The following is a 25,134-nucleotide window of genomic DNA, read 5'->3' as shown; positions in this document are numbered from 1 at the left end:
AATTATAAAAATCTTATACTTGACGCTGGCTAATGCACAAACCGTGCCAGAGCCATAAAAAAAGTGTATTTGGTTACATGAATATAGTTATTTTGAGTTTTAGTTAGATATATAAATAGTTAAATTATTAATTTTCATTTGTATAGAAGAATGTTTGTATTTTCGTTTACGATATAGTATGGTATACAAATCGAGCCAAATTTTTCAGATTCAAAATTTTGTTTGTACGTCACATGACTATACAACAATATTTATTTATTAACGTTTTTAATATAACTAAGTGTAATGATAATACGAAATGTGATCATTATTGGAATACTAATAAATCATTGTATTTTTTTACATACAACTAGCAGACCGGAGAAGCGTTGCTGTGGCTAAGGTTTTAGTAATATTACATAGTAGTAACCTATTCAAGGAAAACGGTAGGAGAACACCAGTCATGGGGACCACCATGCTTTTTTGGTGGTTATGCCATTAAATTGTAGCTTATGTGAAACGTTGGTACTTTCAACACAGCGCCATCTGTTAGAATTGTGACTATCAAATAATAAACAAATATTTTGCAATAAAATATAATTTTGCAAATATAATATTGCGGGAATAAATTGAGATGTAAGCTATCCTATCTTTTAAGTTGGATCAAACTTCACACGATGTGCAAATTTGATTGATATCGGTTCGGTAGTTTAGGAGTCCATCTCGGACAAACAACGTGACGCGTAATCTATCTATCTATCTATATATATATAAAAAGAAAATGGTGTTCGTTTGAGGCTCTTTCACGCTTAAACCACTGATCGTATCGACATGAAACTACCACTATTCGATGCGAAATTTTTCCTAGATGGTTTATGGCTATTTATTTTTTTAATTCCAACGTTCCTTCATTTTTTTATTGCTGTTTTACTTTTATGAAAATTTATCCATACGGACTTCACCGCGGAAACATTCGGGGAGGCTTCCTAGAACCTCTAAACGTCAACATCTGTTAAAAACTCGATTTTCGAAATATTTCAATTTTCTTAGCGGGAAGTTAAAAAGAAGAATAATAAAAATATGAAAAAAAAAAAAAATAATGAAACATAAAATTTATTTTAATTCGTCCAGCAAAGCGGGCGCGAAACGGCTAGTTTATTATATATATTAAGATTAAGATACAGAACAGGGGGCAAACGGTCTAGAGGTTCATCTGATGTTATGAATGATACCTTAGACACGTTGCCAAAGGGCTCGCAAGTGCGTTGTCAACCTTTCAAGAATTGGTACACTCTTTCCTTGAAGTTTCTAGTTTTAGACACCAATTTAAGAATTTCGACTCGACGCACCTCACTATTTATATAATTGTATCCAATTCGTTCAATGAACAAAAAACTATACATAATGTGTGTTACATAATGTGAGGTGCAAATTTAAAAACAAACTCGACGTTTTCGGTCATTCTATTGTTAACACTTTGAACTTTCGAATAAATTGTAACGGTACTAGTAGTATTTTGTTGTATAATATAACCCGTTTGGTTAGTTAATGATTAGTTTCGTTTAAGCATAGTGTTTGAAAGGGATTGTATTAAAAAAAAATATAAAACTGTTTTATTAAATGGGAGGTTTTGTATGGTATGTTTATAGACAGATTTTTGCGCATATTAATTAATATTAAATTTAAATAGCTGACCCGGTAAACGTTGTTTTGCCATGTAAATTATTTCTAGGAAACATTTTTTTTTTAGTTCAATAAAAATAAATATCTAATATAATAAAGATAGGAGTTGATTGTAGAGGGGAGAAAATTAAGGCTTTTATGTATTTTTGTATGCTGTATCATAAAAAAATTAAACAAAAAATTTTGTCGAAAAAAAAAAAAATTAGGGTTATGAAAAATAGATGTGCGATTCGCAGACCTAACCGATATGCAGACAACATTTTGGAGGAGTTTCATTACAAACACCGTGACACGAGAATTTTATATATTAGATTAATCCACTAATATCGTTTCGTTAGACGAATCATATATCAAAGTCAAGTAAATTGTTTCAATTAGACCACCTAAAATGGCACTTTTGAACGTCAAATAAAATATAAAGAAGATTCTAGTTGCCCCTTCCAAAACGTAGTTTCGTGTGGAGAAGATAGGTTTACAATATTTTGTTTACATTAGTTAAATAATTATATATGTGAAGACAATGTACTCTTAGAATAAAACTACTAGGTATACTAAAAAAGTTAGTATACATATACATGTGTTATTAGCGCACATATATCACACTGGAAGAGCTGGGGTTTCTTCCCCGGCGAATTCCAATTTCTTGCCCCGGGACTAACGTTAAATTAAACAAGCCACGCCCCCATATATAACGTAATATATGTTTATTGAACCGGAAATAGTTAACCAAACAAATAAACACGTCAGTTTCGTAATATTAGGTATTATCGAATTAATTCACTAATAAATTGTGTTTACAATAACTATATTTTGACAAGTGTGATTGACAAAGGGGCGCGAAGGTCACGCTAATTTGTCTATTATAAGGTTATTTGGGATACATGTTTACATTCAATTACGACCATTCATGAACTTCGGCGTGTCAAGGATTTTTATTGTATAGTGAATACCTCATAGATTGAATTACCATTTGTACATTGGTTTATAGTTTGATATCAGATTTATTCGGATTGGTTAGAGTTTAATGTATAGTGGTTATTGTTATATGAGATGTTGTTGGCCTAGTGGTGCTACCACCTCCTTAGGTCTTGGCCTCAGATTTCTGAATATGTTTCATGATCATTTTTAAATCAAATAGGCAAGTAGTGCCTGACATACGCCGTCGACTTTTCGTCGGTTTCCTCACGATGTTTTCCTTCACCGTTCGAGCAAATGTTAAATGCGCATATAGAAAGCAAGTCCATTGGTCTTGGGGATCGAACCTACGACCTCAGGTATGAGAGTCGCACGCTGAAGCCACTGGGCCAACACTGCTCTGCGAGTTCTATACTCAAATAAAATTTATTTGATAAACGGGACTTTCACTAGTTAAGACACAATTATTTTGGGAGCCGCTAATATGTTTGTATAAGTAATAGTCTGTCTTAATGTGACGGGTGTGTTAAGGTCAAAGATACTTGAAATATGAAGAAGGCTTCATGTACCATTGTTTAAACTTTTCCTCACCGAAACAAGCGAAGGCTGTGTTTATTGTTAGTATTCTGTGTGTTCACGGGTCAAATAGTTGGCGATGGCCATTGAAATGTGTGCCAGGTAGTGAAATTGAATGTTTGCTCTAGGTTTATTGTGCCTTTAGGGAATGTAAATATTAAGTGATGCCCTTGAGATTTTGAATATAAGTATAGCTAGATTTGGGGAATGTTTTATATACTGTAAATTGTACTTACATTATTAATATTTTACCGAAATACACATTTTTATTATATTACTAGCTGACCTGGCTAACTTCGTTCCGCCCTACAACCTTATAATATCGTTGTTACTTTAATTTAACTTTTTTTAGGATTTCATTAATGTTAAGTATTACACTAATACAACTTTTTTGCAAATACAGAAATGTTTTATTGCTTGCCATTGCGAAAGAAGACTGGCAGTTTTACACATTACGCATCTTCTCTCTAGCGTCAATATGGCGATACTGCATGTTAAGCACTTTCTGATATCCAACATCTTTTGATCAGGATCAAAGCATGGTTATGCATCTCCTCATTCACCTCAAGATCGGAATTTCTTGAACTGACACGAATTCGACGTAAAATGATGCGTAGTTTTGTCAACAGATGGCACCATATGGTTTTTGCATTCGTAAAATTAATTAATTAATTTATTGTTATTCGATAACTTAACCGATATTTTATTGCTTATTCTGCTATTCGGGACGGAAACAAATCCAACAAATCCAACAAATCAAGAACCATGGCAATCGGTCCAGCCGTTCTCGAGTTATAAGTGTTGTAACAAACACGACTATCTTTTATATATATAGATTGATTTTACTACTATCTCTATCTTATAAATACCAAACCAAATTAGATGGAATTTGGTTTTTGGTGAATTATTTTGGGAAAACTTGGTGTATAGTATTATTAAATTAGCTAAATGTTGTGGCATTTAAATATTTGTTTATATATTTTAATTACGTAAAGATAGGATATCGATCTAAGCAAGTCACTGTCTGTCAAGTCTGTGGAATACGGAAAGCGTTCATACATGAGGAATGAAGTTTTATATTCAAATCAAGGAAATATTTATTTATACATACACAATCTTGTCCTAACAGGTGACACTTAATCGATAAGAATGCATAACCAATAAAAAAATACGCACGAAACAAAACATAAACAGGAGAAATTAATTAGGAAAAACAAAATATTACCTAACCATAAATACAAAAAATTAACTAACTATAAGCACTAACAAATAATAAAACTTTTGTCAGTTCACTAAATGGACAATGAAAAAGGTTCGTTAACCTATGTAATTCGTTAACTAAAGTTATACATGCCCTTCTCTGAAGGTTAGCCCTAGCTGTGGGCACAGTACCTAATGGCGGTCGATGTCGCCTTCTGACGACAAACACGTTGAAGCTAAGGCACTGTAGTACTGCCGAATTACTGTCCTTGCAATGTAAGAATTTATTAAGTAAATCACAAGCGCGAATTCTCGGCGTACTATACGCTGGTTGTAGCCAACAACACGATATATGATTTTTCTAACACCTCTATTGAATTAGATACTTTTAGAATGTCCATGAAAGTATTATTTTATGATGTATCTAATCGTTCCGCATCTACCAACAATAAAACTTATAGTGGAGAAAATCGGAAATCTAAAACCATATTCAAATTTTATGATTGATTTAAATTGATAACTATCAATGCTTACACAATATAGAAATCATATTTGCATAAAAATGGCAAATATTTTAGGCATTAAAAGCTTAGCGAATCGTAAAGCAAATTGCGTGTCTAATAAAAATAGCGATTATAATTTGCATATTGGCCAAAACTTGTTACTGTTTTATTTATTACCTTTTATCGGTATTAGGAAATCTAGTTTAACCTAGATTTAATTATAATTTGAATTGCATTTAAATTAATTTGTGCTATTGAAAGGTTATTGTGTAATTTATTGTCTTCAAGTGGCTTAATCTTCTAATAAAGATATTAGCTAGCGTTTTTTTGTTGAATACTCCATTTATCGAGGAAGGCAAGTCGATATTATGCTACATTTAATGAACAATTCTGCTAAAATGGAGAAACTATACCTTTTAAGTTACCGTTGCGTGTGCTATCTAAACGGCAAGTTACGGAAAAATTATGTAATTTTCTAATAACTAGTTGACCCGGCAAACGTTGTTATGCCATGTATGTTAATTCTAGGAAACATTTTTTTAGTTCAATAAAAATAACTATCTACAATAATAAACAATAGGGGTTGATCGAAGAGGAGTGAAAATTAAGGGTTGTATATATTTTTGTATGCTGTATCATAAAAAATAAAAACAAAAAAAAAATTAAGTGTGGATCACCCTTATCACTTAGGGGTTTGAAAGATTGATAGTAGCCGATTCTCAGACTTACTGAATATGCATAAAAAAATTTATGAATCGGTCGAGCCGTTTCAGAAGAGTATGGGAACGAACATTGTGACACGAGAATTTTATATATCAGATATTATTGTATGTAATTCATTAAATATTTTCGTACCCTGTTTAACCTACAATCGAAAATGCTTACCACTAAATCAGGCAAATTTATGTAGTTTATTACTCGCACACCAATACCCTGCAGTTATTTGTAACAATACCTTTCATCTTGGTTCAATTAACTCGATGATCGGGGTCATCGTCTCATTATGTAAGTGTCAGATCCGGCTTCTTTGTCTATACTTTTACTGATTACGCGTACGTGACTTGGCGTGATGGATTATGTTGGACATCTAATAGCATTATGGTAGGGGAGCCCAAGAGGGGATTTCGGGATTTACTAAAGCGCGGCAGATTAATATATAGGGGGATACCTTGTACCCAGTTAAGTACCTCCACAAAATATGAGGCCCATATATAAGGCCGCCCGTGAAGGAGACAGGATCAGATTAGTAAAAAAAATTGACCATCAGAAATTCCCGAGCGCGTCAGATTAAGGTAGGGTGAGTTAATTACATCCTAAAAAGTGTATATTCCACTAATCTGACAATTTGAGAGTGACGGAAAAAAAGGGGAGGGCAACAAAGTTGTAAAAAAAAACCATCATCTCGACATTCTCGAGCGTAGCTAATTTTTTTTTTATTTTGAAGGAAATAATTCAAGAATAATGAAAAATATATAATCTGACGATTTCCGCAAGCCGAAATAACAAAAAATCGTCGATAAAGTTAAATGCGTGCAGCTGCGTGATGCCTACATTTCCTTTAACCGATCGGAATCTACTAAACGGCGTTCTAAATATTTCCCTCAAAATTACATTTCCTGTGAATTTGAACCGATTCGGACCAATAGATTTTGAGAAATTTTGAAAAATCTTAAAAAAATAAGAAATATTTTTTTTTAAAGTGGTTTCTTTATTCATCAACTTCAAAAACTAATCCGCCTTTGAGCTTGAAAAACCACGTCGATCGCCACCAAGCTCGTCAAAAGCGGTTGATTAGTTCGAGAGATATCGTGAACGAAAGAAACCCGAAAAAGTGTTTTTTCGGGATTACTCCGAAATTTGTGGTTCTATCAATTAAAATTGCAAAATTACTTATGATGATGATAAAACTGCGTCGAATGCCGCCAACCGCGTGAAAATTGCTTGATCCATTCAAAAGTTATTGCGGTTTGAAAATTCCAAAAATAGTGTTCTATGAAAATTCTATCAGACTTTCGAGCTGGGATAGCTCAAATGCATAGACATGTTATTTCTTTGAACTCAGCGAGCTCAAAATATCAATTTAAAGCGCCCAGGAATGGAAGTGGCGGGAAGTTGCAGGGATGGCCCTTTCGGTGAATCGTTTTTCTAAATTTTTTTTGTCAGATCAGGCGAATCCCTCTAGATAATCGTCAGATTATGAGACAGTACGTTTAGAACATAAAGATGAACCACATATATCTTAATCTGACGCGCTTGAGTATTTCAAAATTGCGATTTTTTTTTGCATATTATGAAAATGGCCGTGGGTTTGCGTCCCATCGAAATCGTCAGATTAGTGAATGAGAGCTTTTTTTTGGTGCACTTAACACTCCCTTAGAAAATCTGACGCGCTCGATAAATTTTATTTTTTTTTCATTTTCAAGCCTTAAATACAACCACCCGCATCATGCAAACGATCAGATTAACATACGTACATTATTAAAAATACGTAGGGCATAGATGCTATCAATATCTGACGCGCTCGAGGATGTCCATGCAACAGTTTTTTTTTACATATTTAACTATCTATAGCCGCTTCCCCCACCGATGAAAAGGAATTTATCATATAACATTTTTTTCTTCTTTTTATCTAAGCTTTGCATCCCAATAGGTCTCTACGACGCTCGAGTAAATCCCCATTTAGCATCGTGGGCTCCCCTACCATTATATCATTTGAACTTCTCTTCGGACATGCCTTTGATTATTTATAAGACAGGTTGTATTTCCATATTCCATGAGCAGTGTTGGCCTAGTGGCTTCAGCGTGTGACTCTCATACCTGAGGCCGTAGGTTCGATCCCCGGCTGTAAACCAATGGACTTTCTTTTTATGTTCGCATTTAACATTTTCTCGAACGGTGAAGGAAAACATCGTGACGAAACCGACATGTCTTAGACCCAAAAAGTCGACGGCCTGTGTCAGGCACAAGAGGCTGATCACCTAATTGCCTATTACATTTAAAACCTAAAGAGGTTGTAGCGCCACAGTTTTTTTTTGTATTTCCATAAGGCGTTGCCACCCGTTTTAAAAGCTTTAATAAAGGATCCTAATTGGCTATGGATCTCTTCAGGCGTCTCATTGTTGGTGTTGTTATAATAATAAAAGCCTTTACTCACAATCATCCAGTTGGTCACGTCGTCTTCCAACATAGGCCTCTCCTGTTGTTGCCACTTGTCTCATCGTTTTACGATCTTCTCCATCCGGTATATCGTCTTCTCATGTCTTTATTTGAGGGCATGTTTTTGTTCTCCCATCCTCTTGGATAGCATTCCGTTGGTGGCGTTATAGTTATCCTCAAAAAATGTTTGGTTTGTTGTCAGCGTTATTTTTAAGATCGTTTGAAATTCGACTGAATTCATTTTCCAATATTTGGATAACGTTAGATTTTTCAGTTTATGTCGAGCATTCTTTGGATTGGAAATCGTAAATACAGCGTATAAAAGCAAAAACTATTGATATAATATAAAGTATTTGCTCTTTAATTAATGTAAATAATAATATTGAAATGATATCCGATGTTCAAAGCGGGATTATTTCAGCTTTTTATTAGTATTCATTTCACCCAAAGCATTTTCCTCTATGAACGAGACGGGTACATAAATCGTTACATGTAGAACTACCAAGTCCGTGTTTGTACATGAATAATGCATTACCAATCCTGCGCAGCCAATTTATCGTTTGCCTCAAACCTACCGGATTCTTGTAGTTTTTCTTTTGCGCTAGATTTTCTCTGAAAACTAGGTTTGATGTATCTTACCTGGTTATCTACTTTATTAGTTAAGTTAAACAATAATTGCTTCTCGGATAAGGTAATATGCCTTAAAGGTTTTGTTTGAAGCATTGTATCCGTTAGTAATTTATAAGATATTAACCAGATTGAAAACATTTATCAGGGCAGCTAACGCTTTTAATTGATTGATATTTTAAATAAAGCTTATTCTGTAAGGGATTACAGTTTTAACTTAAATAGTCCCAAAAATAGTTTAGCCAATATTAACTACTTTTACTATGAATTATCTTCGTAAGTTTAAAAAGGAAGCAACGATTAGTTTTTTTTTATTTATTTCTACAGTGTTTTCAACTGATTACATCTGAGTCCAGGTTATCATTATAAGCCTTTCAAGCTGCGAACGTAAACAGTAAATCTTACTACTATTATATCTACCCTTTACCAAATTTGGGAGTAGGTAAACGTTGTCGGTTCTTGAATAACTCAAATTCAATTTGTGCGCATAAGCAAAGGAATGTTTGACGTGTTCGGTAATAACGCTTATATAATATAGAAAATTACTGTTAAAGTATCGAATCACTGACCTGTCACTATTGCTGATAAATTACATTTGGCAGATAATCACGTTTTGAATGACGATGTCAAAGATGTCAAGGAGGCAATCACTGGAGTGTAATTAAATTTTACTTCAATTATGGCTTACATAGTTTGCATTATACGCGGTTTATTTATGTTATTTAATGTGTGAGACGTTATTTCAAGTTTAAATGTTAGTATCATAAAATAATTAAAAAACAATAACTAATATATATTATTAAAAGGAGTCCCTTTCCGAAGATACTGGCAGCGTTCCCCCTTTGAATAGCTAGACTAATTCTTTGTCCGAGGTAGCTGCCAGCTCTTCATTCTCCTGTGATGTCGACTAACCTTTTTACTATTTCTTTATAAAGCCTTATAGCGGACCCCACGGACCAATGGTCTCGACACCGAATGGGACAAAATCATATTCGGAGCCTAGAATACAGGTGATTTGCATGCTTTAGCTTTTTAAGCCGCATTCCAAGCCGCACCAGCTCTGTTGTCGGTTCCGTGTACATGGGAATGTTAGTTGTATAAAGTATATTTTGTTAACTAAAGCTATTCTTTATTAACGTTTGGACAGAAAGCTTCACGAAAGTTTAAAGAACTGTTTAATTACGACAATCAGAACGATACCATTGTTGCCATAAGCAACGCGTAGGAAATACATACAAGCATTTACTTTTTCTATATACTATATCATACAAATTAATGCAGTAGCTTTGTCTTTTTGAAAGATATAAAATGTAGTAATTAGGTTCGAATAGACCTCCTAGTGGAAAGCATTATATTAATATCTATACATTCCAAAAGCTATCTGCATAATCACGGTCGTTCACTTTCACTGCACCTCATGGCTATACGTGATGGCCATGGCAATCGCAACCTCATGACATACTATAACATACGTTCGAAAGTTAGTGTTCCGTGATTAAGCATTATTAAAACTTCGGTTCTCAAAGTTTACGGATCCGTATGAAACTTCGATACGGTAACTCAAAGTGTGAAAAGCTTGCCAGTGAAATCTATACGCTGCGAAAACTATTGACATTAGAGCAAAATTATGTACTACAGTTTTATTGATGACATCAATATCTATAAAGACGGTAGCGATATCATATGTCTATAACATATTTCATTAAATAAAATCAAGTCGTGCCTATATATATAAATAAATTGTTGTCAATTTGCCTTGCTAAAACTCGAGAACTCGATTTGGCTAATTTTGATCTCGAAATTTGTGGAAGTACAAACACAACGTTTAAACCTTCCCTGGTTTAAACGTTGAGAAACATGTATACCAAAAAAGAACCTTAAGCCGGGTCCACATTTGTAGCATTTCGGTGTATCGTATCTCCGTTGCGTGGCTTCGGCGCGTATCATGATCGTTAGTTTGGACGCAAAATGATACCCGTTTATGATACATGCCGTATCGGATACGGCCCGATCCGCACTAAACGCGTATCTTGATACACCTCGTATCCGATACGCGTATCACGATCGGTGGTATGGACGTATTTTGACACTGTATCACGATACTGTATCGCGATACGATACTTGATACACCCCGAACCATCCTGTGTCGGTTTTTTCGCGATCATCAAAGGGAATACACAACATCAATGGGTGACATGCGAGTGAAATTTTTGTATTTTCCGCTGGTATGCTGAAATTTGAAATCTCTCATCAATGGTATTCCACCATATTTGTTTCGGTTTCTAAACATTTCCAGCGCCGTCTACGTCTGGATTTAACTTTTTTTTAAATACTATTAATGATAATATAACAGGCGCTAGTCACCGCCAAACTGTGAGCAATTGCTGACATGGCTAAACCGTTTGGGAACGAAGACATGACTGAACCGTACGAGAAGGGAAAGGTGCACTGAAAGACACGCGCATCAGGATACATCGGAAAAAAGTGAAGCGTCTATATTTGTAAAGTTAAAGCCGATACACTGACATGATACAGCATTTGATAAGTATGGACGCGTTTTTTACAAGATACGCCTTAAATATACGACATGGACAAAATGAGCGTCCATATTTATGATACAGATACGAGATACTATACGACTGATCGTGATACGTCAACATGCTACAAATGTGGACCCGGCTTTAAGCTTAAATAATTTAATTCTCCAATATAATTCGTTACTATATCAAAACATTCAATGTCTTTTTTTTATTAGAAATAAAAGAATGTTGGTTGTCAAATATTTTTATCAAGTAAAAATTTAATACAGATTACCGACTGCAAATTAATTAACATTAGAGTTATTGGTGACTGTGCAAAGAAATTATTAAGCCATTATTCATTATTATTAAGTAATTATTAATTATTAAATAATTATTTTAGCCGTACAAATTGTATCTGCGGTATTGTATTTTTATAGAACGGGGCAAACAGAAAGCTTTGTATCTATATACCTCTGGTACCGAATAAAATTCTCACCACTTTACTTATCTTTGCCTTAAAAACAATTGCTTTGCCTATCTCTGTGTATTACGCATTTCATTTAGTAAAGGGATTTCATAATAAAAAAAAATATTAGTTGTTTGTAAAGTAGGTTTACGATCGAGATGTTTACGTGATAACGTCTTATTGGTGATATAAGTTTTTGGGAAGTAAGGAATTAATGAAGATAACAATTTTTTCAAATTTTAAATTACATCTATCGTTTTATTCACACTTTTGATGATAAATTTCGGGTGTAAAATGACAAGTTTACTTATTCGACTATGATATACATTTTTCTTCATAGATTCACGGAATGACTGGCAGCGCTCGAGATGAGACGGGAGATCGGTCCGTCTCTCTCTCGTTATACCTGCGATCGCGCTCGTGAGGTTTTGGTGTGACACAAGTTTCTGAACATGTCACCCGACTAAAACGATTTTAAAGACGTTATCACGTCAAAATAGGCTAGTATTATTTTTAAATTAATATTAATTTTAATTGCATTATCAAACCTTGTTTCTCTGTTGTGTTTGTCTTCAAATTTGAAAATAATTCGTGAATTAACAAACTGAGCTGTGCTAAGAATTTGTACATTGTCATGGTAATGACCTCATGACACAATGCACCTTTTGGTCACGGTCAACGAAAGCCAAAGTACATTGTCAGATATTGTTCTCTATACTTTCGCTGTACAGGAATAAAAGTTTCAACAAAACCTTTACAATATCGAGTATTCAGATTCATAAAAGTCTGACGTCAGTGTTAGGGATTTATTTATAAGTCCTACAACATGTATGCTTAAAAGATACAAGATATCAATTATATTAGATCATAAAAAAATAAACTATCAAGGAAAAAATGAAAAACAAGAAGTAGAAAACTGTAACGAAATAGAAACTTACGCTCATTAAGAGCGTAATAAAATTACGATTTAGGAAGATTGCCTGAATCTAAATGTAGGAGATGAGAAGTGGTTGCCTGGAAGAGATCCCTTGAAAGCGATAAGGCCGACAATTGCTCACTTTTCATTTAATTATGACAATTATACATTTCTGTGTGCAACCAAGTGTAGCGATTGTCTGTTGAGAAAATTTCAATTTCAAAAGTCAATTTTTTTATTGGATTTGATTGATATACGGAAGTCTTAGCAAATGTCCTATCTGAATCTGAGTGTTAGAGGCTTCGATTAAATAATACGTAATATATGTAAATAGTTATCAATAATTATATGTCATAAGAGCTGTGCAAACTACGTAATGCGTAATTTAATACCAACTAATAATAAAGCAAACACATAAAATACCTCTTTAAGGTCGTGATTTTAGTGAACTTACATAAATAGTTTAAATAACAATTAAATCTTAATTAATTACTCTAAGTACGATTATTATTATCATAAATAAAAGTCCTAAGTCGGATTCCTCTCACTTTGGTGTTATTTTAGTTCGATGATTTGTATCTGGCGTTAATCACAACCGAACAAATCAATTATCGTAACACAAAATACATCTACCCACATTTGAGGTAAACAGGTGGAACTATTTCCTATCGGTTCCGATCTTGCAATAGTTAAATGTCGACTTAAAAGTTCAAGCTAACAATGGCGTTGCTCTTGTGAAATTAGTTGCTGACGTATTACCTTTGGGCGGAATATATGAATTTTGTAATATTAAATTCATTCTGGAGCAGAGATAGATATGTATGACGAAAAATATGATGACACGAATGGATGACATATGTCGCAATGGAAATAAATATAGGCTGCTAATGTGTCAGTGTGTGCTAATAAAAGAGAGACACTCGAAACTACAAAATGGACTGGACCTACTGGAAAGAGATGTATAACAAAAGATTTGATGGACAGTTGACGTAATAGAGCTAGCGGGGAAAAACTAAAGGAATGTTGCTCTAGAATAAAAGAAATTGAAAGTAATGGAGGAGGCTTTTACCGTAAAAGAGGCTATCCGAATACAAATACTAAAACACTAACAGAACCAACCTATTTTTTTTAAGTTGTACTATCCCAACTACTACTTATATTTAGGAAATGTAAACTAAACAATTATTGTTGTATGGATTAATTAATAAAAGTTTAATAATAATTGCTTCTGGGTCATCGGGTTGCTTTGAATAATAGAGGAGATTTATGTTTTACTCTATATTAATCACCTTCGTACAGCGATAGAATATAAGCGGAATAATGAAATGTTAATTACTATGAAACTAATGAATGCAATGTAACAGTTGAAGAGTGTCTACGTCTGGCTATAATCTCGGGGCGCAACTCCGACGATTCAGGAAATCGTCACGTTTCTAAAACTAAGACAGCCTGAGTGAGCTAAATGTGTGGCTCGTACAATAATAATAATAATTAATGTGTCAAAAAATTGTCCAAAAATTGTGTGACGTAATACTTGAACGCTTATGTTTAGAAAAAAAGTTTGCAAGTACCATAGAAAAGATTTTGTTGCTAATTAATAATCAAATCATTAATTAATGATCACAATATTAAAAGACTGAAAACAACATAGAAACAATTAATATCGCTTTTAAATTTTACATTCAAATAAAACATCCATAAGTTGCGTCACTACAGAAAGTCGATCGAATATACCTGTTTTCGTCGATTATTAGCTAATCATTTCACTTTTAGCACAACGTGACAGGCCACTTACACGTCATTTAAGTTTTTCAACTAAACGGAGTTACAGAGTTAGATATTAAAACGAAAATGTACTTAATACAATAATAAGAAGTTTTTGATATAGGAAGTCTTTACCTACATAATAATAATTAAATCGAGAATTACTATTATTTTTTTTTAGTTAATGAACATTAACTCTTTACGTATTGTTTAAAGTATGTTATCACGAAACTTGGTTTATATATAAAAATGTCATGTTAGGGCTTAAACGATGTAGGATAATTATATAGTGTATTTGGATTGTTATAAACTCCCAAAACACTGCCTATGATGAAACCTTTTCCTTCTTTATGTAAATAAATAAATTTTTTATTTTAACTTTTTGGGTCGGTTATTTTTTTTATTAATTCAGAAATTGTATAACTTTGCAGCACATCTTGTTTCATACAATACTCATTTACGTATATAAAATAATAAATCGATTATACTAATTATATTTAAGATTAGTTTCTTTCGATCTGTTCATTTGATCATTAAATTATCCAATAACAACAGAAGAAAAACATACGAAAGTGGCGCTGGCGTGTAAACAATAGCTCCGTGTATTTTATTGTTTACTAATAGTTTAATCGCGTTATTTCAAATAAAAAGTAACTCAGTGAGGTTTCTTAAAGTTATCTTTGTGGTGGTAATGTGTAATTAATTAATTATTTAATGTGTAGTGTAATTTGTATAAACAAGTCTTTTTTTTATGAAACAGTGACAATAATAACAATAAAAAATTTTGGCCCTAACATTTCATATAAAATTATATTTTTGCTTGGAAATACAATTTCCACTCAATCTACAAACTTATAATGTGACAAACTTACCAGTAAAGTGCTATAAACTAGTGACCGATGATAAAAGTGAAGAAACGTATAAATTAAGTGAATCCTTTGTTCTCCAAGGTGACCCACCTCAATTAAATTGTAACGGATTTTCTAAGCAATCTATACAAATTGAAATATATGGCTTAATTTCACAATATTTGTCATAGTCCAGTTGGCTAATTGTGTTATCTACTTGTCAAGAAACTAACATAAAGCTTGAAACGTCCCGGTTCAAATCACGACGGCTATAAAACTGTTCGTCTTTACTATTTTTTTTTATTTTTTTTATTTTTTCTCACAATGGAGGATGCCTACGTTACAATAAGAAGAAAAAAGGGAAGATCCATTGAATCCCTTAACATTTCATCTACCTCAACTCAATCGAACTATGACTGTTATGAAGTTAGAAGCTTACCCGACATTTCTACAAGAAATGTATACGAATATTCCGAATTATTGGAACAAATAAATAAATTAAAATTAGAATTGGATTTAGCGCACCAAAGAATTGGAAACCTATCACTGGAAAATTCCATGAAAAATATTGAAATTTCAAAACAAAAAGAAACCATAAATAATCTTAAAAAGAAATATTCTACACCTTACAATATTACTACTCCCAACACATTGTCAGGAAGCAAAAAACAGAGGAAAAAACAAGGTAGGAAAATAAAGAAGAAACAAAAATTAAATGCAAGTTGTGGCAACTTGGAATTATTAGAAACCTCGATGGAGGTTCTTAACGCTGATTCTAGGAGCAATTTTATAAAACCTAAAGAATGTTTACCGTCCTCGAGAGATGGCGCTAGCTATCCAATAGCTGACCAACTGCCTAACACAAAATTCAAGATACATATAATAGGCAGTCAACAATGCCGAGGACTTGCCTCGGAGCTTATACGATCGAGATTTAATACACAATACGGACGCTTTGAAATTAACTCCATCATTAAACCCAATGCAAAAACGTGTGATCTCTTAAGTACAGTTGACGGTTTGGAGGACTGTGTGGGGAATTACCTGGTTCTATGCCTAGGTGAAAATGATACCAATCCATACCAAATATTTATAGAACTATGCGCTTTACTAAAAATTATCAAAAACAGCAAAATAATTTTATTAAATGTCTGTACTAATAGATTTCTTAATGAAAAATTACTTAATAATATGTTGAAAATGATATGTAATAGTTCTAAAAATTGTTCATATTTAGATATTGAACGTGGTACTTATAAAAGGCAATATCTTACAAGTATATGTAAAAAGTTAAACTATATATTTGACTATGATTACTATACCAAAAAATTTTTGACTTTCAAGAAAAAAAATGTAAAAAAACTATGTAATCGTGGCGACATTCCTAGAAAGGGTACCATACCGTACTATTTTCCCGTGATAAGACCTAGCCAGAACTCACATGTAAACAATAGAGATTTTTTAATGCAGACTCAAGTTCCTCACGAAATGACCTAATAAGCAGCTCTTACTTATTACACCAAAATATAGCAGGACTTCTTAGCAAACTAGATTCTATTGAACTAAATCTTAGCGAAATCAGGTACACTAAAAATACTACTCCTAAAATTTTATGTTTTTCTGAAACTTTTGTAAGAAGAGGCGATGAAAGTAACATGAATCTGAAGAATTTTAAGTTAGCCTCATCATTTAGTCGGCTAAATAAAGTCGTGGCGTAAAAGCGTGGCGGGGTATGTATTTTCATAGATAAATCTCTCGATATCTCGCCGCTTAGCTTTTGCAACGACATATCAATAGAAAAAACATTTGAATGTTGTGGCACAATAGTACCCGCAATTCAATGCATAATAATCTGTATTTACAGAACGCCCGATTCTGACGTATATAGCTTTTTTAATATATTTCAAACCCTTTTGCATAAATTAAAAAATAAAAAACAGCGAATTATTTTATGTGGTGACATGAATATAGACATTTTAAAGATTAACAATATAACTATGAATTACAATGACATTCTATCAAATTATAACTTGAAACACTTTATTAACGAACCGACTAGAAATTTATCTTGTATTGACCATATATTGAGTAATATTAAGGGTGCTAAAGGCGAAACACTCCGTTTATATATGTCAGATCATGATACGTGCCAAATATTAAGGTTTCCCGTCAAAAAAACAAAGCCAATTATCTTAAAGTGGTGTATATTTAGAAGAGATTACTGCTCTGAAAACATGAAAAAGTTTCGGGAATGCCTTTCAAATTTGTCCTGGAGCGAGGTATATGAAGAAAGTTCTTGCGATAAAGCTTTCCAAATCTTTCATGACAATTTATCATTATTTTTTTATCTCTGCTTTCCAGTTATTAAAGTTAATGTTAACAATAAAATGACAACACCCAAGTGGATCACACCAGGGCTTAGAATCTCTAGTAGGCGTAAGAGACAACTTACTCTTAAATATTTTAAAACGAAAACAAATGAAAATAAACAAGCATACAAAAAATATAACAATTATCTCAAAAAATGCGTTGTAGCATCGAAAAAATACACACATTTCGCGTATCTACAAAACGCAAAAAATAAATCTCGTGCAACTTGGCATATTATAAAAGACCAACTAGACCAGAATCGAAGTCCTATAGTTGCTAATAAAATCTTAAATGATAATAATCATTTGATATCTGATCCAAATGAAATAGCGAATTTATTTAACAACAATTACATAAATAATAAAACAAATAAGAAACCTAGCACTAATCTTCAAAACGTTCATTCCGTAAACGCATCCTTATTTCTAACTCCTTGTTCATGTGACGAAGTTTTCAAAGCTATAAATAATCTTAATAATACTAAAGCAGCAGGTTATGACTCAATAACAACAGAAGTGTTAAAATTCTCCTCACAACAACTAGCAAGTATCCTTACCCATCTCATAAATTTATCTTTCACACAGGGTATTTTTCCCAGTTCTTTAAAATTATCAATAGTTAAACCTATGTTTAAAAAGGGTAATACAGAGGATATTAAAAACTACAGACCTATAACTTTAATACCAACTTTAGCTAAAGTGTTGGAAAAACTTATGTACAATAGGTTGAGCTCTTTTTTAGGCAAATTCGATGTTATAAATGATGAACAGTACGGTTTTCAAAGAGGTAAAAATACTATCCTAGCAGCTTTCTCTTTAGTTAAGGCAATTGTAGAACATATCGATAGGCGCAAGCAGGTATCTGTAGTTTTTTTGACATGAGCCAAGCTTTTGATTGCGTAGACTACAACATTCTTCTTCAAAAGTGTAGACTTTACGGAATCCGAGGATTGCCTTTAAATTGGCTGGAATGTTACCTAACCGGTCGTAAACAATATGTTGAAATCACACATACTTCATCTCCTAAACATATTGAAAGGGGGTACAAGTCTGTGGCTATAGATTGCAATAAAGGCGTTCCTCAAGGTAGCATACTGGGCCCATTGCTGTTTCTTCTGTACATTAATGATTTACCAAATTTGGTTACTAATAAATGCATTCTTTACGCGGATGATATCTCAGTGGTAGTGTCGAATGATACTACGCGTAACCACGAATCATTATTGAATGAAACAATAAAGAATGTCACGGAATGGTTGGAAATTAATAATTTAAGTGTAAATGTAAAAAAAAACAATTTTATACAATTTCGGAACTATAATAATTGCAGACCTAATAACCTCAAAATCAATTATAAAAACAAGTCAATTGAAGAAGTTGTATCAACCAAGTTTCTAGGCATAACACTAGACCAAAATCTTAATTGGAAACAACATATTTTAACGATATGCACGCACCTTAATAAATTTGTCTTTGCCTTGAGTCGAACTCGCAAAGTAGCTTCAAAACACGCAGCAATTATTGCGTATCACGGCTATGTTGCCTCAGTTTTGCGCTATGGTATTATGGGGAAATTCGGTAGATGTGAGTAAAGTTTTTATTACTCAGAAAAAATGTATTAGGGCTATCGTGGGCGTTGGACCTCTTATGAGCTGTAGGCCAATTTTCCACGAACTCGGTATTCTGACAGTACCAAGTTTGTATATCTTGGAAGCACTTATGACTGTCAAGAAGTATCCAAAACTATTTAATACATACAAAGAAACGTGCTTATATATACCGAGGGATCCAACACGGCTGCGGGTGCCTGCATGTTGCACCGCGCTATATTCTAAAAATTGTAACGCCATGGCTATAAGAATATTTAATCACCTTCCCAGAAGTTATAGATCGCTGTCATGTAATGTTTTCAAGGGGAAGGTGATTGGGTTTCTAAAGTCAAGGTGCTTTTATAGCGTAGGCGAATATTTGGCCTATAAGTTTGACAACAATTGATTATAAATAGCTTGACGTATTATCATGACATTATGTTAATGTTTTTATTATATGACATAGCAAAACTTTATGACATTTGCATGCCTTTTTATATATGGCTGATTGTCCGGATATAAAAAATAAATAATGTGATTATAAAACCACATAAGGTTTGATTGTAATATAGTAAAATCCTAATTGTTAATTATGTAAGATAAATTTGCACGCCATTGTGTGTGGCAGAATATGCGGAGTTAAGATTGTACAACCATAAGATTTTTATACCATATTCTTGCAAATAAATGATTATTATTATTATTATTATTAATGTAATTTCTTGGTAAACTTTTTTTTATATTATTTAATCATATCTGAACGAACGATTCGTTGAGGAGTTGGTGATGAAGAAGACGTTCATGATGATAATAAAATTGGAAGGTGATGATTGTGTCAAAAGAGGTTGTTAACATGCAAATTGCATTTCGCGTTGGCTATTAAAATCTAACCTTGATCTTTGTTACGAGTTGCGTGATGGAACGGAAATCAGTTCTTAGTGCAAATCTATGATATTATTATTATATATACCTATTTAAATAAGAGAAAAAGAAGATTAAGAGATATTAATATAGTAATTTAATTGATTGTTTAAATGTTTAAGGTGTTTCATATTTGTATTGTAACGGCCATTGGCAAACCTTTTTTATTAATACATATGTAAATATGGTATAAGAGAATAAAACTTGATTGAGATTAGACTGTTAAACTGAAGGTAATGAAAATAAATTATTTTCTATTCATCATAAGAGTCATTAGGAATAAATTAGTTATATTAAGTATTCGTAAATCAGTCACTTTTTAGATACACTTTTTAAACGATTTCTTTCGCCAACAGGGTCTACCATCTTGGTCCCGCGGTCTGGAGGCGGCGGAGGCAGCGCGCGCGCGGCTCGTGCGCTGGGCGTGCGGCGAGCCGGCGCCGGAACCTGACCCGCCGCGGAAGAAGATGCCGCACGCCCTACGACGCAGGTGGCCTATGTGCCCCTGTCTACAGGTTAGTTGTATAAATATTATTAAAAAAAAAAAACGTATGGCACTCGGGGACTGCTGCGGTAAAGCTATTGCATAGCATTTTTTTATCAACTTATGCAATTATAATTATTTGTTTATGCAGTATTTTTTTTTCGATTAATTCAATCTACCACTACTTCACCGATCGCGCCAGACCGATGTGAGACGCAGCATGCGTTCTGTCCCGCTCTAACGCGTATTGACCGCACCTATATTACGTCATAGTGTCTTAGGTTTATTTTCGTTACGGAATTTCTTGATTTGGTCGCCGCGCTCTAAGCCCGCGATAAAATCTATGCAATAGCTTAAAAGCTGCCTTGAACAGTGAAACTATTTATTTATAAATCTAGAAAGATCTTATCAGACGGACTGCAACCTTCCTTGAAAAATATACACTTAAATAAAGTTTTTTGTGATTATTTTTGAAGACTCATAACAGTTTTGAGTGCAGGTCACAATTCACTTTTCATTGACATTTGACAAAATACAGAGAAAATCTTTATTGTTAACATTATGAGTAACTAAGCGGGAACTATGTCAAAAACGTATGGAATTTTTAAGGGAAAGACATTTATTCCTGACATATTGTTAGAACAATTTGCTGTATTTATGAAAGAAAATTTGTAGTCACGGAAATACTTACTTAAGTACATATATAATTTTAATTATTGTTTTATAGTTATTAACAAGACTTTTGGAAATAATCTTCATGATAATATAAATATGTTTCCTCTGTTATTTTGTAAATATATAAAAGCTGGGTGAGTTTTTACAGTATAGAAAACAAAAGGCAATACATACGATACAATATAGTTATAACAATGTGTGTGGTGTCCCAAACATAGAGGCACATGGTGTCGATTTCTTTGATTTAAAGGCCAGTTTACTTTGCTTTTTAAAACATTATCTCGCCAGGAATCGAACCGTATATACAATGTTCATGCTTTATCAAGTCGGCCAAGTGGCTACATTAGACTAGGATTCAGACTATAAAATTATCTAGCGGTGCTTGTGTTCATCTAGAAAATAACCATACTTGTTACACCAATTTTAAGTCTAATTTGAATACAATATTGCAATGTATTTCGTATTCGCAAACTGCTATAATTATTGTTGCATTTGGTCACAAATCTTGTGCGAATTGCGCTATTTTACAGTTTCGATAGACACTAATAATTTTGAATAAGTATACGCTACTTAACTAGATGTGTTTTTTGTTTATCTAATATATAAAATTCTCGTGTCGCGGTGTTTGTGATTAAACTCCTCCGAAACGGCTCGACCGATTCTCATGAAATTTTGTGTGCATTTGGGTATGTCTGAGAATCGGACAACATCTATTTTTCATCCCCCTAAATGTTAAGGGTAGTCCACCCCTAAATATTTTTTTAATTTTTAGATATTTTTTTCTGTTTTTGTTTTTGTATGATACAGCATTAAAAATACATACAACCCTTAACTTTCACCCCTCTACGATCAACCCCTATTGTTTTTATTATAAATGATATACATGGCAAAAGACGTTTGCCCGGTCAGCTAGTCTAATATATAAAATTCTAAAATGATAAATAAATGCAGTTGCAGTTGTCCGGAACGTGTCGTATGTCTCGATGGTCACGTTCGACCGAGGCCGGATATCGTGTGTCGTAGGTTCGATTCGCGTGACACTTTCACATGACATTAACTGTATTAGATTCTGTACCAATGAGTTATCGATATTTAGATTATGTATGGGTCAGACTTAAAACTAACTAAACATCGGAAAAATCGTCCAATTCTATTTTAAGTAGTCTAGTAAGAAGTGAGAAATATTTATCTTCATTATAGTCAATAAAGTTTTAATTAAAATAGTAGGAACTCAAACTCAAAATATCTTTATTAATATAGGTAAACAAGAACACTTATTAACGTCAAAAAGAAGTTATAGTTGTAATCAAAGACAAATTTTTACAAATTTGGCGATTTAAAAGAGTGACTTTCTCGTCCGTTCTACGCTCTTGAGAACTTTAGAAGCATATTTTTTTACTGACATTCGTAAGTATTTATATATTATCTAACTTGGCTGTTCTTGGCTTTATTTTACATTTAGATAAGGCATTTGCTGTTGCATATACAAATATCATTATGTTACCTATATGAATATTTTTTTTATTACTTTATATTTGATTAAGTACAACGGACTTATTACATACGTGTTACCGTGTTTGTTACCATGATAACCATTATAAATACATAAAACCAGTGAAAACATCATTAAATTTACATTTGATTGTCTCTTATAACAGATGTTTTTGATTAAAAATAGTATTTTGTCCTAACAAATACACAGAAATACAAATAACAAGTACGTATTTATGCGATACGGCCAAGTGTTAACATGAAAACACTCATGCACAGACGACGGTGCTGACAATTTTTCAGTATAATTAGGAGGGGATTTGAAACTGGGGTTCGTGAAAATGAAAGGTTGCAATTAGAAGCAGAAAAACATTTAAAGTGCACTCAAAGAGTGTTGTAGTGAACCCATCAGACATTTCCGTTTGTAATGAAAAACAAATGAAGGACGTTCCAGCTCCTGTCTGTGGACCAATGTCGATGATCGAGGCGTCAAATAATTGGGATTTTATATTTATACTAGTGGACCCGACAGACGTTGTCCTGCATGATATTTCAAGCGATTAGTAAAGCAAAGTATGAAAGTACCGACTGCAGCGCCATCTGGCGGGCTGATTTGTGAATCTAAACCATTCCCAGATCCCCTTGAACACACACAAAAAATTTCATCAAAATCGGTCCAGTCGTTTGAGAGAAGTTCAGTGACATACACACTCACAGAAGAATTATATATATAAAGATTCCGTAGGAATTTTTTGATGTAAAACATCTATAGCCGCACGTAAAACCGATTTTACGTCATTTCGGTTCAATTCGGTTTTGCGGCATGCCGCAGTGCCGTATATACAGTCTATATTATGCAGTAGTGTGAACGGTGTGTGTATTTCGAAGTCACTGATTAAACGAATTAAGTAGTCACGATTTGAAATAAATTCGTAAATTTTTGTACCTATTCAATGAAAATAAATGTTTATTCAATAAATAGTCATCGTTATCTGAAAAAAAAAATCGTAATATTTTATTTTATCATTATGACATATTTAGTTCCTATCTCAATCTGTTCTTTTCTGCATATTACTTTTACGAAATAATGTCGTTGTTGTCTTTTCTCCAGGCGTCCCGTGACGGCTCACATTTTTTTAATTAAACATATGGCGAAAACTGACTACAACATATACATACGAATATTATGTTCTAATAAAGTTGGTGCAACACGTGGCCTAGGTATGCGAACTTTCCGTTGATTACTTTAATGGATAGGTAATAAACTAGTATCGATATTCGAAGTGATTATTATTATAATAACATCGCGTGTATCGTTTGCGGTGTTTTTTATAGTTCATTGGTCCGATACGTCTGTAATGTGTCTTTGGCGTGACGTCTTTGCGATCTTTAAAAGTTTTAGAGGTTTTTTTTTTAAATCTGTAAGGATTTAAGACAAGACACACATGCACTGCTTCTACTGCACTGCAATTTCTTTAAAAAAAAAGAAAGTTTGACAATAATAAAAAATAATTGCAAATCCTTTGAGGGCAAACACGGCATTTTTCATTCATTCATAATACCTAAAAATGTCTGAATATAACATTTATTAGATACAATGATACTCAAGTGCACATACTACTATCAATGTTACGACTGACACAAACTTCTACCATAGATTACTTATCTAATCTCTCTAATCTATACTAAAGAATAATTTTTATTTTTAATCGGCGGAATTTTCGCGCTTTATTGTCTCCAGGCTAGCGTTGCTTGCATTATCGTTGTATAGAAGTAAAGGAAGGGAAATTAAGAAATCTATCAATCTTTGATGTCGTTAAGAAAACGTAATATTTTTAAGTAATGGGAAAGTCGGTCAAGTGGTTCGGTGTGAAATATCGATGGCTCATGACACCTGCGCACGCACATACAAATTATAATAATAATTATTAATTTTGATCATTGATCAATTATACTTTTCTGACTCTTGTATTTGCTTTACGCGGGTTTTACAGGTTTAATATTCTCACTATTACGACTACCATTTCTGAAAAGCACGCGAAATATGTAATAACATCTCTTTAATTAATATTAAACTGATATTCTTAATAAACTTCACGACTTTCCTGTTCTATGCCACCTCCCGCCGATGGCTGGCTTTTAGCGGCAGCAGGTCTTTCAAAAACATATTCTACAAAATCGATGTGTGATTCAACGAAGAGCGGTTCGAATCCTCGACGACCAATTCCTCTCCGAGCGGCTTGATCCTTTGGCGTTATGTAGAGAGGTCGGGTCACTCTGTATCTTCTACTGCATTTACCATGGAGAGTGTTCAGAGGAGTTGTTCGGATTAATACCTGCAGCTGAATTTCATCATCGGACGTCGAGACAGAATACGAAATTACACCCGTATCACCTCGATGTCCGTCGTTTCACAACTGAGCGTTTTTTAAGGCAGTTTTTGCTGAAGT

General features: G+C 33.3%; 1 protein-coding gene across 3 annotated transcripts in view; it reads left to right on the top strand.

Annotated features, from left to right (window-relative positions):
* LOC125051636 (disheveled-associated activator of morphogenesis 1) overlaps nt 1-25,134 on the top strand; it is a 119,246-nt gene that overhangs the window by 57,232 nt on the left and 36,880 nt on the right. For all 3 annotated transcript variants that reach the window (XM_047652115.1, XM_047652113.1, XM_047652112.1), the window contains one exon: nt 20,391-20,549. In XM_047652115.1, the coding sequence (XP_047508071.1) occupies nt 20,502-20,549 (48 nt within the window). In that variant the 5' untranslated portion in view covers nt 20,391-20,501. The remainder of the gene's footprint in view (nt 1-20,390; nt 20,550-25,134) is intronic.

The sequence above is a fragment of the Pieris napi genome, chromosome 8 (genome assembly GCF_905475465.1).
Source record: "Pieris napi chromosome 8, ilPieNapi1.2, whole genome shotgun sequence".
Taxonomy (NCBI): Eukaryota; Metazoa; Arthropoda; class Insecta; order Lepidoptera; family Pieridae; genus Pieris; species Pieris napi.
The sequence above is the reverse complement of the archived record's forward strand: the minus strand, read 5'-3'. Positions and strand labels throughout refer to the sequence as shown.